Source organism: Anomaloglossus baeobatrachus, chromosome 4, assembly GCF_048569485.1.
Source record: "Anomaloglossus baeobatrachus isolate aAnoBae1 chromosome 4, aAnoBae1.hap1, whole genome shotgun sequence".
Lineage (NCBI taxonomy): Eukaryota > Metazoa > Chordata > Amphibia > Anura > Aromobatidae > Anomaloglossus > Anomaloglossus baeobatrachus.
In genome coordinates this window covers 492,668,585-492,685,654 of record NC_134356.1, presented here as the reverse complement: position 1 = coordinate 492,685,654, position 17,070 = coordinate 492,668,585, and the positions used below count along the sequence as shown (strand labels likewise).

General features: G+C 44.4%; 1 protein-coding gene across 1 annotated transcript in view; it reads right to left on the bottom strand.

Annotated features, from left to right (window-relative positions):
• The window catches only part of AP4E1 (adaptor related protein complex 4 subunit epsilon 1), a 163,672-nt gene extending 148,227 nt beyond the window's left edge, over positions 1–15,445 (bottom strand). Inside the window, exons 1-3 of the mRNA XM_075342741.1 lie at positions 15,242–15,445; positions 13,725–13,796; positions 3,267–3,390 (exon numbers count right to left, since the gene is read on the bottom strand). Of these exons, the coding sequence (XP_075198856.1) occupies positions 3,267–3,390; positions 13,725–13,796; positions 15,242–15,370 (325 nt within the window). The 5' untranslated portion in view covers positions 15,371–15,445. The remainder of the gene's footprint in view (positions 1–3,266; positions 3,391–13,724; positions 13,797–15,241) is intronic.
• Between the last annotated feature and the right edge of the window lie 1,625 nt (positions 15,446–17,070).

Sequence of the window (17,070 nt, the reverse complement as noted above, 5' to 3'; positions counted from 1 at the left end):
AGCAAAGACCTAATATGAAGAGCCTGCTGACCCAATCCCTGCCAGTCTCCCAGCACTGCAGCCAATCATGCCATACCCTGCCAAAACTAGAGACACGCCGCACTTAGACTGGCAGGTCATCATTACTGTAGTGAATACAGACTACCCGAAACACAGAAGAGGGAGATTTATCCAGTGACAAGTTTTATTGTACAGCATTTCCCCTCTAATCTTTCTCCAATCATGGAAAATCCATTGAAGAAAAAACATTCAGAAAGGTTTCTTAAAGGGAATCTGTCACCAGGTTTTCGCTAGACCGTCTGGGAGCAGCATAATGTATAGAGATAAGGGTTCCTGATTCCAGCAATATGTCACTTACTGGGCTGTTTGCTGTCATTTTCATAAAATCAATGTTTTCTCTGCTGCAGATCTAGCAGTTATTCCAGGATATTCATGAGGTCTGTATACCTGGCAGCTTGTCAAGTATTGTATTCATGGCTCAACATTATCAACTTCTGTGGAGCCCCTTGGGGCTCACTAAACATTTAGATGAATTCCTTGAGGGGTCTAGTTTCCAAAATGGGGTCACTTGTGGGGGAGCTGTTTTGTTTTGGCACCTCAGGGGGGGTCTCAAAATGCAACATTACGTTAGCTAATGATTCCAACCAATTTTGCTGTCAAATGGCGCTCCTTCTTTCCGAGCCCCACCATGCGCCTAAACAATTACTTTCCACCACATATGAGGTATCGTCATACTCAGGAAAAAAATGCACGATAAATTTTATGGTGCAGTTTTTCCTGATACCCTTGTGAAAAAAAGCTACCTAGTTGAAGCAACAGTTTTGTGGTAAAAAAAATTTTTTTCTTTTCACGGCTCAATGTTAACTTCTGTGAAGCCCCCAGGTGTTCAAAGTGCTCACCAAACATCTAGAAAAATTATTTGAGGGATCTAGTTTCCAAAATGGGGTCACTTGTGGGGGAGCTCCATTGTTTAGGCACCTCAGGGGGTCTTCAAACTTGACATGGCGTCCGCTAATGAGTGCAGCTAATTTTGCATTCAAAAATTCAAATGGCGCTCCTTCCCTTACGAGCTCTGCCGTGCGCCCAAACAATTGATTTTTACCACATATGAAGTATTAGCGTACTCCAGAAAAATTGCGCAATAAATTGTATGGTGCACTCTTTTCTCCCTTGTGAAAATGCAAAATGTTATTGCTAAATTAACATTTTTGTGTTAAAAAGTAAAATTTTCATTTTTTTTTCCTTCCACATTGCTTTGACTGTGAAACACCTGATGGGTTAATAAACTTCTTGGATGTGGTTTTGAGCAGTGTGGGGGGTGCAGATTTTAGAATGGGGTCAAATTTGGGTATTTTCTGTCACCTCGGCCTCTCAAAGTCACCTCAAATGTGACGTGGTCCCAAAAAAAAAAAAAAAAAAAAAAAAGATTTTGTAAATTTTGTTGGAAAAGTAAGAAATTGCTGATAAATTGTGACCCCTTCTAACTTCCTAACGAAAAAAAATTTGTTTCGAAAATTGCGCTGGTGTAAAGCAGACAAGTGGGAAATGTTATTTCGTAACTATTTTGTGTGACATATCTCTCAGATTTATGGGCATACATTTTCAAAATTTGAAAATTGCGAAATTTTCACAATTTTCGCAAAATTTCCAAAATTTTCACAAATAAACGCAAAAAATATCGGCCTAAATTTACCACTGACATGAAGTACAATATGTCACGAGAAATGTCAGAATCGCCAGGATCCGTTGAAGCGTTCCAGATTTATAACCTGACAAAGTGACACTGGTCAGAATTGTAAAAAATGGCCCTGTCATTAGGGTGTTTTAGTGGCCAGGGGTGAAGGGGTTAATAGTGAAAAACCTGCTGACAGATTCCCTTTAACCCCTTCAGCCCCCGGGCACTTTGCGTTTTTGTTTTTTGCTCCCCTTCTTCCGAGAGCCGTAACGTTTTTATTTTTCTGTTAATCTTGCCATATGAGGGCTTGTTTTTTGCGGGACGAGTTGTACTTCTAAAAGAAACCATAATTTTTACCACATGGTGTACTGGAAAACGGCAAAAAAATTCCAAGTGCGGAAAAATTGCAAAAAAAGTGTGATCATACAATAGTTTTTGTGATATTTTATTCACAGTGTTCACTATATGGTGAAACTGATGTGTGGGTATGATGCCTGAGGTCAGTGCGAGTTTGTAGACACCAAACATGAATAGGTTTACTTGTATCTAAAGGGTTAAAAAAAATCACAAGTTTGTCCAATAAAAGTGTCGCACGTTTTACGCCATTTTCTGAAACCTGTAGCGTTCTCATTTTTCGAGATCTATGGCTCAGTGACAGCTTATTTTTTGCGTCTCAAGCTGTCGTTTCTAGTGGTACCATTTTTGCGCAGATGCTACGTTTTGATCGCCTGTTATTGAATTTTGCGCAAAACCTGCGGCGGCCAAAAAACGTAATTTTGGCGTTTGGAATTTTTTTGCCGATACGCCGTTTACCAATCAGATTAATTGATTTTATATTTTGATAGATCGGGCATTTTTGAACGCGGCGATACCAAATATGTGGGTTTTTTTTTATTTTTTTAACCCTTTAATTTTCAATGGGGCGAAAGGGGGGTGATTTGAACTTTTAGGTTTTTTTAATTTTTTTAAACTTTTTTTTTTTTTTACTTTTTTTATTTTACTAGTCCCCCTAGGGGGCTATAGCGATCAGCAATCCGATCGCTTTGCTCTATCTGCCGATCACAGCTACAGAGCTGAGAACTGCAGATACGGTGCTTTACTCTCTGTGCTGGCTGTATTCCGGCATTGAAAGGAAGTGAGTCATGTTAGCTATAGGCGTCGTCACATGACCCTGTGCTACCATGGCAACCACCGAAAGTCACGTGATCGCGCACGTGACTTCCGGTGGGGGCAGCGGTAAGTAAAAATCATGGCCACGCGCATATACATCTCACTGCCAGACTTTGGCAGTGAGATGTAAGGGGTTAAATGTTTCGGGTGGAATGCGATTCCACTCGGAACATGCAGGCACACATGTCAGCTGTTAAAAAAAAGCTGATATGTGCGCGGATCGCCGCAACCTGCCGGTGGCAGGGGGCGGGGCTTAACCTCACACGCTCCATGACGGATTGATCCGTCAAAGGTCGTGAAGGGGTTAAGGATAAAAAAAGGCAGTTTTCTATAGACTAGCTAGAAAAACCCAAGGAACATCAGTATAAATTGCCCATGTCCCTACAGAACACTATGAGCAATATTCAAGAGTGTTACATACCGACACGTTTTTCAAGTAAGTTCCCTTGCTGAGCCAGTTTGATGGCGTGTATGTATCCAAACGAAGCTTCATAGCCCAGCATTTCACAATAAATCAATCTCACCATGCATTCCTTCATCTGCCGCTGCCAAATAAATACAAAGTGTAGATTAGTGGCAATCGCACAAATCATTCCTGTAATGCAGACAAAACATGAACTAAACATATAGAATATTGGGCACATTCCTACATAACCAGCGTGTTCCCGACTGACGGTGCAGGAAGACGATATAGCACAACGCTGTACAATGGTACGAGTATACAGATTAAGGCAATAGAAATATGTATTATAGACAATATCTTAGGAAATTGCTGTAGGGACAATGTAAGTGCAGTAGAGTTTTATCCACGTCACCAATGAATATAATAGTGATATTTCTCACTAGTGTGGACGTGAGACGCAACAACAGTAGTAAAGTTTCAGAATAGAAGTGTTCCAGCTGCTGCGTCTCCACAGGTCGGAAAATCCAATGTACAATTGAGGAGATCGGAGATGTGGGTAACCTGCGCTGCTGGAAGGGTGTCCACAAATAATCCCAATATGTGGTGTACAAGCTAACACTTTACTCTCTTCACGTTTCCTAGTTATCAAACATCTTCAGGAGAACCACAATAATTACTTTTTGCCGCCGCTCTGGTCCTGCAGCGTCAGCTTGTGCTCAGAACGTCTGACTGGTCGAAAGTAAGCAATAACGTCACAAGCTCTCAATTCAAGTCTATGAGAGCCAGAACAGGGCTCTCATAGACTTATATTGAGTTGTGACCTCCGGTGCACTCCATAAAACACTGGGGCTGGCAGCAGGTCCCAGGTCACAAAGTGCCAGAGACTAACACGGAGAAGTGATGAAGATGGTGGCAGAGGACTTGTATTTAACCCCTTTACGACCGCCGATACGCCTTTTAACGGCGGTAAATAAGGGTACTTTTTCCGATCCGCCGCTTTTTAACGGCGGTCGGAAAAAAGGGTCTAGCGCCCCCCAGAGTCAGAAAATTTCCGGGGTCTCAGCTGCCGGGGGTAGCTGAGACCCTGGAGATCATGATTCGGGCCGGTTTTTCCGGTCCCCGCTCACCTGATGACCGGTATACACCGTATACCGATCATCAAGTTATAGTAAATGACCGCGCCGGTAAAAAATGATTTATCTCCCATCTGGCATGATCAAACATGCCAGATGGGAGATAAATCTTTTTCCCGGTTCCCTCCGGTCCCCCGGTGTCCCCAAAGTGCCCCCCCCGACCCCCAACCCCCTCCCGAAAATCCAAGATGGCCGCGCGCACCGGCGATCACAGCAGCGCGCCGGCCGCATTTACAGTGTTCCTATGGTTTCTGTCGTATGTGCCATAACACATACGACAGAAACCTGCTCCCTAGGCCCCGCCGGGTCCCCCCCTACCCCCCCCCTGGTGTCCCCCGGTGTCCCCCGGTGTCATACATACCTGTCGGAGCCCTGATCCCCCGCGGCCCCCTCCTCCGGCTCCTTCTCTGCAGACTCCGGTCACATGAGCAGAGCGCAGCTGTCAGCTTCCTGTGTTCAGGACGCTGGCTGCTCGCACTCTGCAGCTGTGACCCGGGGAGGGTGGGTGCAGATTCTTTGCACCCACTCTCCTAAAATGGAGGGTCTGCCCTCCTAGAAAATGGGGGATACGTTCCCTGAACGTGTCCCCCATATTCTAGAAGGTCCAGAGGCGACGTGGGACATCCAAATGGATTATTGTGGATTTTTTTTTTTCTTTTCAATAAATTGGTCAATCAGGGAATGTTTGGGGGAGTGTTTTTTCAAATAAATTTTTTTTTGTTGTCAATTTTTTTTTTATTACTGTCAATTAGTTATGTCGGGTATCTGATAGACGCCGTGACATAACTAATTGCTGGGCTTGATGCCAGGTGACATTACACACCTGGTATCAACCCCATTCATTACCCCGTTAGCCAACGCACCAGGGCGCGGGATGAGCTGGGGCGAAGCGCCAGAATTGGCGCATCTAATGGATGCGCCACTTCTGGGGCGGCTGCGGCCTGCTATTTTTAGGCTGGGAAGAGTCCAATAACCGTGGCTCTTCCCATCCTGAGAATACCAGACCCCAGCTGTCAGCTTCACCTTGGCTGGTGATCTAATTTGGGGGGACCCCACGTTTGTTTTTTTTTTTTAATTATTTATTTATAAATAATTAAAAAAAAAAAACAGCTTGGGGAGCCCTCCAAATTGATCACCAGACAAGATGAAGCTGTCAGCTGTGGTTTGCAGGCTACAGCTGTCTGCTTTACCCTAGCTGGCTATCAAAAATAGGGGGGACTCCACGTCATTTATTTTAATTCTTTTTTTTTTTTTTTGGGCTAAATACAAGGCTAGGCATCCTTTAGTGTCACATGAAAGGCAGGTAAGGGGAGCTTCCTCGTTCCTGCGGCGTCACACATAGCGATGTGTGCTGCCGCAGGAGCGACGAACTACATCGTTACTGCTGCAGTAACGATAATCGAGAATGGACCCCCGTGTCACCGATGAGCGATTTTGCACGTTTTTGCAACGATGCAAAATCGCTCATCGGTGTCACACGCAGCAACATCGCTAATGCGGCCGGATGTGCGTCACCAATTCCGTGACCCTAACGACTCCGCATTAGCGATGTCGCAGCGTGTAAAGCCCCCTTAACAGTGAGAAATTTTTTGATACAGCAACAGTTTTGTGAAGTACCTGTGGATTCAAAATGTTTACTATACTCCTGAATAAAATCCTTGAGGGGTCCAGTTTCCAAAATGAGGTCACTTGTGGGGGGTTTCTGATGTATAGGTGCCCAAGGGGCCCTGCTAATGTGACATGGTGCGCGCAATTTACTTCAACTTTTCCAAAATTCAAATGGTGCTCCTTCCATTCCAAGCCCTCCCATTTATCCAAACAAAGGTTTTTGGCCACATGTGTGGTATCCCTGCGCTCACAAGAAATTAGATAACAACCTGTGGGGTACACGTTTTGTTGTTGCCTCTTGAAAAAGTGAAAAATGTGTCGCTAAATCAACATTTTTGTGAAAAAAATGAAAATTTCAATATGGCAACCTAAGCTTATCAAATTCTGTGAAGTATTCGTGGATTCAAAATGCTCAATATACACCTAGATTAAAGCCTTGAGGGGTCTTATTTCCAGAATGGGGTCACTTGTGGGGGACCTCCACTGCTTAGGCACCTCAGGGGTTCTCCTAATGCAACATGGCGTCCGCTATTGATTCCAGCCAATTTTGCAGTCAAATTGCACTCCTTCTCTTCTGAGCCCTGTAGTGTGCCCAAACAGTTGATTTCCACCACATACAAGATATCAACAAACTCAGGAGAAATTGCGCAATAAATTTCATGGTGATTTTTTTCCTGTTACCCTTGTGAAAAAAAAAGCTACCTGGTTGAAGTAACAATTTTGTGGTAAAATTTTATTTTTTTATTTTCATGGCTCAACGTTATAAACTTCTGTAAAGCACCTGGGGGTTCAGGGTACTCACCAAACATCAAGATAAATTCCTTGAGGGGCCTAGTTTCCAATATGGGGTCACTTGTGGTGTTTTTTTGCTGTTTACGTACCTTAGGGGTCCTCCAAATGCGACATGGTGCCCGCAATCTTTTTCAGCCAAATTTCCTTTCCAAAATTCAAATATTGCTCCTTCCGTTCCAAGCCCTCCCATTTCTCCAAACAAAGGTTTCAGACCACAAGTGAGGTATCACCGCGCTCATAAAAAAGTGGGTAACAAACATTGGGGTCACATTTTTGGAATTACCTCTTGAAAAAGTGAAAAAATTGATGCTAAAGCAACATTTTTGAGAAAAAAATGAAAATTTTCAATGTGACAACGTAACGTTATCAAAATCTGTGAAGTACCTGTGGATCCAAAATGCTCACTATACCCCTAGATAGAAGCCTTAAGGGGTCTAGTTTCCAAAATGGTGTCACTTGTAAGGGGTTTCTGCTGTTTAGGTACCTTGGCGGACATGTAAATGCAACATGGTGCCCGCAATCTATTTCAGCCAAATTTGCTTTCCAAAATTCAAATATTGCTCCTTCTGTTCCGAGCCCTCCCATTTGTCCAAACAAAGGTTTCTGACCACATGTGGGGTATCGGCGCGTTCATAAGAAAGTGGGTAACAAGTTTTGGGGTTCATTTTGTTGTGTTATTTCTTCTAAAAGTGAACAAATTTGGGGTAGAGCAACATTTTAGGTAAAATTTTATTTTTTGCTTTTTTTCATTCCACTTTGCTTTAGTTCCTGTGAAGCACCTGAAGGGTTAATAAACTTCTTGGATGTGGTTTTGAGTACTTTGAGGCGTGCTGTTTTGAGAATGGTGTCACTTTTAGGTATTTTCAGTCACTTAGGCCTCTCAAAGTCACTTCAAATGTGATGTGGTCCCTAAAAAAATGGTTTTGTGAATTTTGTTGAAAAAATGGGAAATTGCTGATGAACTTTGACCCCTTCTAACTTCCTAACCCCAAAACATTTTGTTTCAGAAATTGCGCTAATGTAAAGTAGACATGTGGGAAATGTTATTTATTAACTGTTTTGTGTGACATAACTCTCTGGGTTAAGGGCATAAAAATTAAAAGTTTGAAAATTGCAAAATTTTCAAAATTTTCATCAAATTTCCGATTTTTTCACAAATAAAAGCAAAAAATATCGTTCTAAATTTATAACTATCATGAAGTACAATATGTCACGAAAAAACAATGTCAGAATCACCGGGATCCGTTGAAGCGTTCCAGAGTTATGACCTCATAAAGTGACACTGGTCAGAATTGCAAAAAATGGCCTGGTCATTAAGTACAAAACTGGCTTCGTCCTAAAGGGGTTAAAGCACCACTCCAGCACTGAGATAAAAAAAAATAAATAAAAAATGAAACTTGTTTTGGATCACTGTCGCAGTGTACGGTCCATGTGGGTGTTTTTACCATCAGTGTTTGTCACAGATAAAATTACAAAGCTACTTCTATCCTTTGCAACGTTAAATATAGACAGCACCCGCATATATTACACTGATGTTATCCGTGTGCACTACGTGGCAGACTTGTATTGGCCCTTTTCATCTGTCATACCGGGAAAAATGGAAACGTCTCCATGATTTTTGTACACGTCTGCGAAAAAAAACACGGACATGCGAATCGCACCATAGATTGTAGAAGGGTACATGTTGCATCTGTGAAAAAACATGGATACAACATGCCTGTGCAACACGGTTGTGTGAATGAGGCCTTACTACAATCTCTCAAAGGGGAACTTAATTTTTTTTTTAAAGCGCTCTTTATGAGCTAATTACAAATTCCACAAAATTGTCACCTATTCAAGCAGTAGGTGATAAATTGCTGTTGACCACTCATTATCCGAACATTTGGACCCCTCAAAAAGGCCAAATTAGAATGGAGAGTGGCTGCGCATGCACACCACTGCTGTATACATCATCTATCAGAGTGCTGGAGATTGCCGAGCATGAGCGCCCACGCTCCAATAAAAGTATGTTAACACAAATCTGTAGCATGTCAATTCTCTCAGTGCATTTACCCAATCAAATCAATGGAGGAAAAAATCTAATATATAAAAGGTGTGTGTGTGTGTGTGTGTGTGTGTGTGTGTGTGTGTGTGTGTGTGTGTGTGTGTGTGTGTGTGTGTGTATGTATGTATGTGTGTCTGGGATTGGCATCTGCACGGTCGCAGCTACAGCCACAAAATTTTGCCCACTCACACATCTGGACCCTGAGAGTGTCATATGCTATGTTGTGAGGCGAAATTTTAACCCCGCGCGTTCCAATTTACCAGTCAATTTTGACCCTATCTACATAATGGGGAAAAAGTGAAACGAAAAGTGTATCCGCACCGTCGCATTTACAATCACAAAATTTTGCACATACCCCTCATGTGACCCAGGGAACGTCGTAGACTGTTTTGACAGGAAAAATTAACCCCGCACTTTACAGTTACTCTCCAAAGAACATGCCTTCATTAAAGTAAATGGAGCCTGGAACTACAGGTTATTAATAGCAGCTATGATTGGTTGCTATAGGAACAAAAGACATTCATAATATAAGAAGCTTATGTGTGAGGTAATAAGATGTCGGGAGAGACACACTGGGAAAGAGACACACCGACATGCAGACATGGAAAGAGACCGAAAAAGAGATAGAGGCGCAGACGGGGAAAGAGGCAGACGGGGAAAGAGGCAGACGGGGAAAGAGGCAGACGGGGAAAGAGGCAGACGGGGAAAGAGGCAGACGGGGAAAGAGGCAGACGGGGAAAGAGGCAGACGGGGAAAGAGGCAGACGGGGAAAGAGGCAGACGGGGAAAGAGGCAGACGGGGAAAGAGGCAGACGGGGAAAGAGGCAGACGGGGAAAGAGGCAGACGGGGAAAGAGGCAGACGGGGAAAGAGGCAGACGGGGAAAGAGGCAGACGGGGAAAGAGGCAGACGGCGCACATTACTTGGCCAATTTAGTTAAATCTGTGTGGAATATCTGGGGTGTTGAAATATATGTTGTGAAATGCTTCTATTAGCTTAGTTTTGCCTTTTAATAATTACATTTCTATCTATCTGTTTTGTGGTTTTGTGTGCAGAATAAATTGTTGTTAATACATTCTATTTTGTTAACAGCATTTATTAACCCGGGCGAAGCCGGGTAGTACAGCTAGTATGCGATAAAAGGCAAAAACACTCACTTTAAAAGGGAACCTGTCACCTAGAACCACGAGCACTCCTGGGTGTATATTGCTAATCACTGCCTAACTGTCCCTGTATACACTAGTATAGATAAAGAGATCTTTAGAAATACTTTTTCTAAAGATCTTTTATCTTTTGCTAATGAGGGAGGCGACTAGCCCCCAGGGCATTATATCCCCTGACTAGTCCGCCCTCTTTGCATGTTAGTACGCCCACAGGGGTGTACCAACATGCTATTCAATTCAGCATCAACAGCGATGCCAAGCATACCTGTGTTCGCTGTGTCCGCTCTTATGCATACCGGGCACTTCCGGTCCTGCGCAGTATGAAGCTGGGTGTACACGTCCCGGCTTCAGAGAGGTCTACTGCGCATAACTGGAAGTGCCAGGCATTCAGAAGCACGATCACAGCGAACACTGGTGACGCTGCATTGAATATCATGTTAGTACACCCATGTGAGCACGCTAACATGCTAAGAGAGTGGATTAGTCGGGGGATATAACGCCCTTGGGACTAGTCCCCGCGCTCATTAGTATTGCTAAAGATCCTTTATGATATGCTTTTTTATAGATCTCTTTATCTATGCTAGTGTATACAGGGACGGTTAGGCAGGGATTAGCAATATACACCCAGAACTGCTCGTGGTACTGGGTGCATATTGCACCCGACAGGTTACCTTTAAGCGATGCATGTAGACAGTCAGGATTTTTCACAACACGTGCCCTTTTTACACAGAACACCACGCTGCTGAGAACGACGATTTTAAAGCAAGAGTAGAAATCATTTCACCCGACACAATGAGAATTCTGCTAATTTATTCAGTGACTGGCAGCACTGCCCGATTATCAGGAAACACAGTATATAAAAAGTGAGTACACCCCTCACATTTTTGTAAACTATTAAATATCTTTTCATGGGACAACACTGAAGATATAACACTTTGATACAATGTAAAGCAGTCAATGTACAGCTTGCATAACTGTGTAAATTTGGTGTGTCCTCTAAATAACTCAAACACAGCAATTAGTGTCAAAACCGCTGGCAACAAAAGTACACCCCTAACTGAAAATGGACAAATTGTGTCCAGTTAGCCATTTTATCTCTCAAGTGTCATGTGACTGTGTTACAAGGTCTCAGTTATGAATGAGGAGCAGGGGTGTTAAATCTAGAGGTTGTCTTATCAAAATAGACGTATGAGGCTGCCAGCAATGCTGCTGAAGTTAAAGGGGGGGGGGGGGGGGCGATTTGTCAGTGCTCAGACCATATGCCTCACTCTGCATCCATCAAATTGGTCTGCATGGCTGCCACTCCAGAAGAAAACCTTTTGAAAAGATGATGCACAAAAAAAAGCTCAAACAGTTTTCTGTAGACAAGCAGACTAAGGACATGGATTACAGGAACCATGTCCTGTGGTCTGATGAGACCAAGATAAACTTATTTAGTTCAGATGGTGTCAAGCATGTGTGATGGTAACCATGTGAAGAGTACAAGGACCAGTGTGTCTCACCTACAGTCAAGAATGGTGGTGGGAGTGTTATGGTTTGGGGCTGCATGAGTGCTGCCAGCTGTGGGGGGCTACAGTTCACTAAGAGAACCATGAAACCCAACATGTACTGTGACTAAAGGCCCAGTAACACTAAACAACTTACCAGCGATCCCAACAACCATACAACCTGATCGGGATCACTGGTAAGTTGCTAGGAGGTCGCTGGTGAGATGTCACAGTAAGCAACGCTCCAGCGATCCCATCAGCAACCTGACCTGGCAGGGATCGCTGGAGCGTCGCTACACGTGGAAGCATGCTGCGCTTGGTAACTAAGGTAAATATTGGGTAACCAACCCAATATTTACCTTGGTTACCAGCGCACACCGCTTAGCGCTGGCTCCCTGCACTCTTAGCCAGAGTACACATCGGGTTAATTACCCGATGTGTACTCAGCTACGTATGAATGCAGCAGGGAGCCGGCTTCTGCGGACACTGGTAACCACGGTAAACATCGGGTAACCAAGAAGCCCTTCCCTTGGTTACCCGATATTTACCTTAGTTACCAGCGTCCGCCGCTCTTACACTGCCAGTGTAAGATAGTGCTTGAATATAATGGTGGGCAAGAATGCCTTGCCTACAGTCAAGCGTGGTTGTGGGAGTGTCATGGTTTGGGGCTGCATAAGCGCTGCCAGCTGTAAAGCTACACATTCATTGAGGAAATCATGAATGCTAACATGTACTGTGACATACTGAAGCAGAGCATGATCCTCTCCCTTCAGAAACTGGGCTGCAGGGCACTTTTCCAACATGAAAATTACCCCAAACACATCTCCAAGAAACTGAGGGTAAAGGTGATAGACCTAAACCCTATTGAGAATCTGTGGGGCATCCTCAAATGGAAGGTGGAGAAGCATCAGGTCTCTAACATCCACCAGCTGTGATGTCGCCATGGAAGAGGACTCCAAGAGAGTTAAGGCAGTGCTTGAATATAATGGTGGCCACACAAAATATTGACTCTTTGGGCACAAAATGGACATTTTCACTTAGGGGTGTATGCTCTTTTGCTGCTAGCGGTTTACACATTATTGGCTGTGTGTTGAGGTATTTAGAGGACACATTAAATTTACACTGTTATACAAGCTGTACACCGACTACTGTACATTGTATAAAAGGGTCATATCTTTAGTATAAATATTTACAAAAATGTGAGGGATGTACTCACGTTTGTAATATACTGTAAGTGTTCCTAGGAACACACGACTCATTAATCATACAGTGTAAATGCATCATAGATAACTGATGCCGATAGTTATTCCTGTGCAGCACGGTGGCTCAGTCATTATCACTGTTTCTTTACAGAGCTGGGGTCCTGGGCTCAAATCCCATCAAGTACAACCATGCAAGGAGTTTACATATTGTTCCCATATTTGTAGGGTTTCCTCCGGGTACTCTGGTTTCATCCCACACTCCAACCACATACTGTTATGTATGGGGACAGTGAATATGTCTAAAGTGATGCGGATATGGCACTAAATAAGCCTCTCCTGTACATGAGGCTGATCGTGTGTGTGTGTGTGTTGGGGATATGAAAAACAAACAAACAATGGATCGCAGTGTAGATGTAGAAAAAGAGGACTTAAGGCCACTTTACACGCTGCGATATCGGTACCGATATCGCTAGCGTGGGTACCCGCACCCATCGGCATCGGTTGTGCGACACGGGCAAATCGCTGCCCGTGGCGCACAAAATCGCCCGGACCCGTCACATGACTTACCTGCCCTGCGACGTCGCTGCGAACCGCCTCCTTTCTAAGGGGGCGGTCCGTGCGGCGTCATCACTAAGTGGCCGCCCAATCAAAGCGGAGGGGCGGAGATAAGCGTGACGTAACATCCCGTCCACCTCCTTCCTTCCGCATTGCGGGCGGCGGCAGGTAAGATGAAGTTCCTCGTTCCTGCGGCGTCACACGGAGCGATGTGTGCTGCCGCAGGAGCGACGAACTACATCGTACACGCTGCAGCAGCAATATTTGAGAAGGGACCCCCATGTCACCGATGAGCGATTTTGAACGTTTTTGCGACGATTCAAAATCGCTCATAGGTGTCACACGCAACGACATCGCTAATGCGGCCGGATGTGAGTCACAAAATCCGTGACCCCAATGAGATCGCATTAGCGATGTCGTAGCGTGTAAAGCGGCCTATAGCGACATAATTGGGAGGATTGTAGAGAAATAACAATACATGAATGGAAGGTTACCAGTGTGGTGGTAGGTGAGGACACTGTGGATTTCAGGTTGGTAAGTTCTTGCTGGATAAGCTTTTCTTCCTCCTAAGAAATAAACAAATAGTCAGTAATATTTACTGACAACGGTGATTACTGGTAGTGGCTCTTCCCCTGAAGTCAAACTAAAACTCCCAGCATGTACAGGGAGCTGCGGGTATGAGGTCAGTCATATGCACGGAGCTCCATATAGGACAGCCGCAGAGTGGTCAGATTGGAGAGTCAGTATAAATTATAATCTACAGCCAAATACAAGAAAATCTACCAGCAACACATCAGGGAGATAGAGATATACACGCATAAATCCATTACATACACACATGCAGATTTCATAGACATACTGTATATAGTTTCATTGTTTTTAAAGGGAATCTGTCACCAGGTTTTTGTTCCCCCACCTGAGAGCAGCATAATGTTTAGACAGAGACCCTGATTCCAGCGATGTGTCGCTTACTGCGCTGTTTGCTGTCATTGTGATAAAATCAATGCTTTCTCTGATGTAGATCTATCAGTTATACAGAGCTCATGAATATGCTGGACTACCTGCAGCAGGACAAGTAGTCCTCTATTGATAAAATCACTATTTAATCAGTAGTAGATTATCAAAACTACACTAAGCAACCCAGTAAGTGACACATCCCTGGAATCAGGATATCTGCCCCTATGTTATGCTGCTCTCGGATTAGGTGGCAAAAACCTGATGACAGATTCCCTTTACAGGGAACCTGTCACCAATTTGGGGCCTATAAGCTGCAGCCACCACCACTGGGCTCTTATATACAGCATGTTAGAATGCTGTATAAGAGCCCCGGTGCTGTGTAGAACATAAAAATGACTTTATACTACTCACCTGAACGGTCGGTTCGGTGCAGACTGGTCGGATGGGTGTCTCCATTCTCTGAGTGCGGCGCCTCCTATTTCAGCCATGTCCTCCTTCTTCTGAAGCCGGGGTGCATGACACGTCCTACATCATGCACATGGGCTGGCACTGAAGTCCTGCGCAGGCACATTACAATACTTTGATCTTCCCTGGTCAGGGCAGATTAAAGGGCACATGTGGCGCAGGACCTCAATGCCGGCCTGTGTGGATGATGTAGGACGCATCATGCACCCAGGCTTCAGAAGGAGGACAAAGATGTCCGAAAGAGAGAGGTGCCACACCCGGAGAATGGAGGCACCCATCTGCACCATACCAACCGTTTAGGGGAGTATTATAAAGTGATTTTTACGTTCTACACAGCGGCCTGGGCTCTTATATACAGCATGTAAGAATGCTGTATAAGAGCCCACTGGTGGTGGCCGCAGCTTATACGCCAAATTGAGTTCAACCCATAGCCTATACATTATATATATATATATACACACAGGAAGATATTTATAATGTATGTATCTGTGAGTGTATACATTGTGCATATCATATATACAGACACATACATACAGACACATATATAATACCAATATACACACACGTATAGGTAGTGGCAGCCCTGTACCTGTCTGGAGCTCAGCCCGGTTATACTCCGGATCAGGCTGCCCAGCTTGGAGCTGGGCCCGGGCGCCGGCTCCTGTAGGAGTAGTCCCGGCAGAGCGCTCAGGGTCCGCTCCACAATCTCACTCATCATCCAGTTCCACACTCACAACAACAACCGGCATCATCCAGCACTTCCGCTTTATTCAACACGACACAACTTTATTCAGCGACCTCGCTACATGCAATAACACACAGCAGACACTAGATGTCGCTGGTCGCTGGGTACAGCAGTGCGGCGGTACACGGCCAGTGTCGGTCACGTGGTCTACCTTGTAACTCCATCTCCTGCTGTGGATAGGACGCTGGAGGAAGCTGCGCCCGGCTCTGCGCTATTACTGGGCAGCGGGCAGATACCACAGACAGTCCACAGCTATATACAGAGGAGAAATGCAAAACTCAGAAAAGCACTAAACTTACATAAAACATGAAATTTGTCCATGTAACTGGCCCATTGCCTCACAAATCGCCCCACAAATCGCCCCACTAATCGCCCCCACTAATCGCCCCCACTAATCGTCCCACTTATCGCCCCACTAATCGCCCCACTGATCACCCCACTAATCGTCTCACTAATCGCCCCACTAATCGTCCCACTTATCGCCCCACTAATCGCCCCACTGATCACCCCACTAATCGTCTCACTAATCGCCCCACTAATCGCCCCACTAATCATCCCACTAATCGTCCCACTAATCGCCCCACTAATCGTCCCACACAGGCAGATCTGTGGTTCAGGGCTCTACCACAGCTCAATACCAGGTTTTCCTCTCTGTTCTCTGTTTTTTGGAGCAGATCGCCTAAAATTCTCCTGCCCGCTTCTTCCCACAGTCTTGGGAAATTTTTTGTGTTCCTTTGTAGGGGAATTGTCCCATTTCATTAGAAGATTTGATGCAGAACAGAATCCTGACCCATCTTTGAAGGAACCTTCCAAACTAATCAGGGTCCAATCTGAAGCGTGTAAGAGCGCTCCAGAAATAAAATAATCCAATGTGCAGGCGTCTTCACCATAATAAAAATCACAATCTGCTCTGATTATTGCGTTTTGTATGTGTTTCCGCCGTTTTTTATTATTTTTTGGGAGGGAGGCACAGTGTATTTTAATGTATTTTTTAGTACAATAGTGCTTGGATTCTGCACTTAAAATGCAATTGCTTTTTTCGCATGAATGTTTTCAATCTGCCCATAGAAGCCCATGGTGAAAGATACACGAAACACTTCAAGCTGTGTTATCATGAATCACGTCCACTTTGCGTGGGAATATTTGTAGCCAAAACCAGGACTGGAACAATCAGAGGAAAAGTGTAATAGAAACACGAGCACCACTTCTAGATTTTTTTACCCACTCCTGGTTTTGGCTACAAATACTGAAGTAAAATAACATCACCAAGTACTCAACGTGTGCACGGGGCCTTAACTGTATATATAAAGTATGTATACAAAATGGTCATTTCTTTTTGCTGCTTCTTAGGTTTCGAAGCTTGAAGTGGTTAAAAGAAGCTCAAAAAGACGGACCATAAGCACAGCAAGAGGTTTTAAAAGGGTGGTCCACTACACAGCATAGTGGCCACACATCAATGTAAAGCTCATAAAAAAAGCTTTTTTCAAAAAATTTGTGTAGTACATTCTTCCTCTGAGAAGTGCTATTGCGGTCCCCATCACATGACCCCCGGGCTCCGTGACCTCTGAGATCTGGTGATGTCACGTCAGCTTCCAGTTGACCCGACATCACCGAGGCCGGCCCCAGTCTTTCTGAGTGACTGGGCTGTGTGTGGAGTTTCACCTGGCATGCTC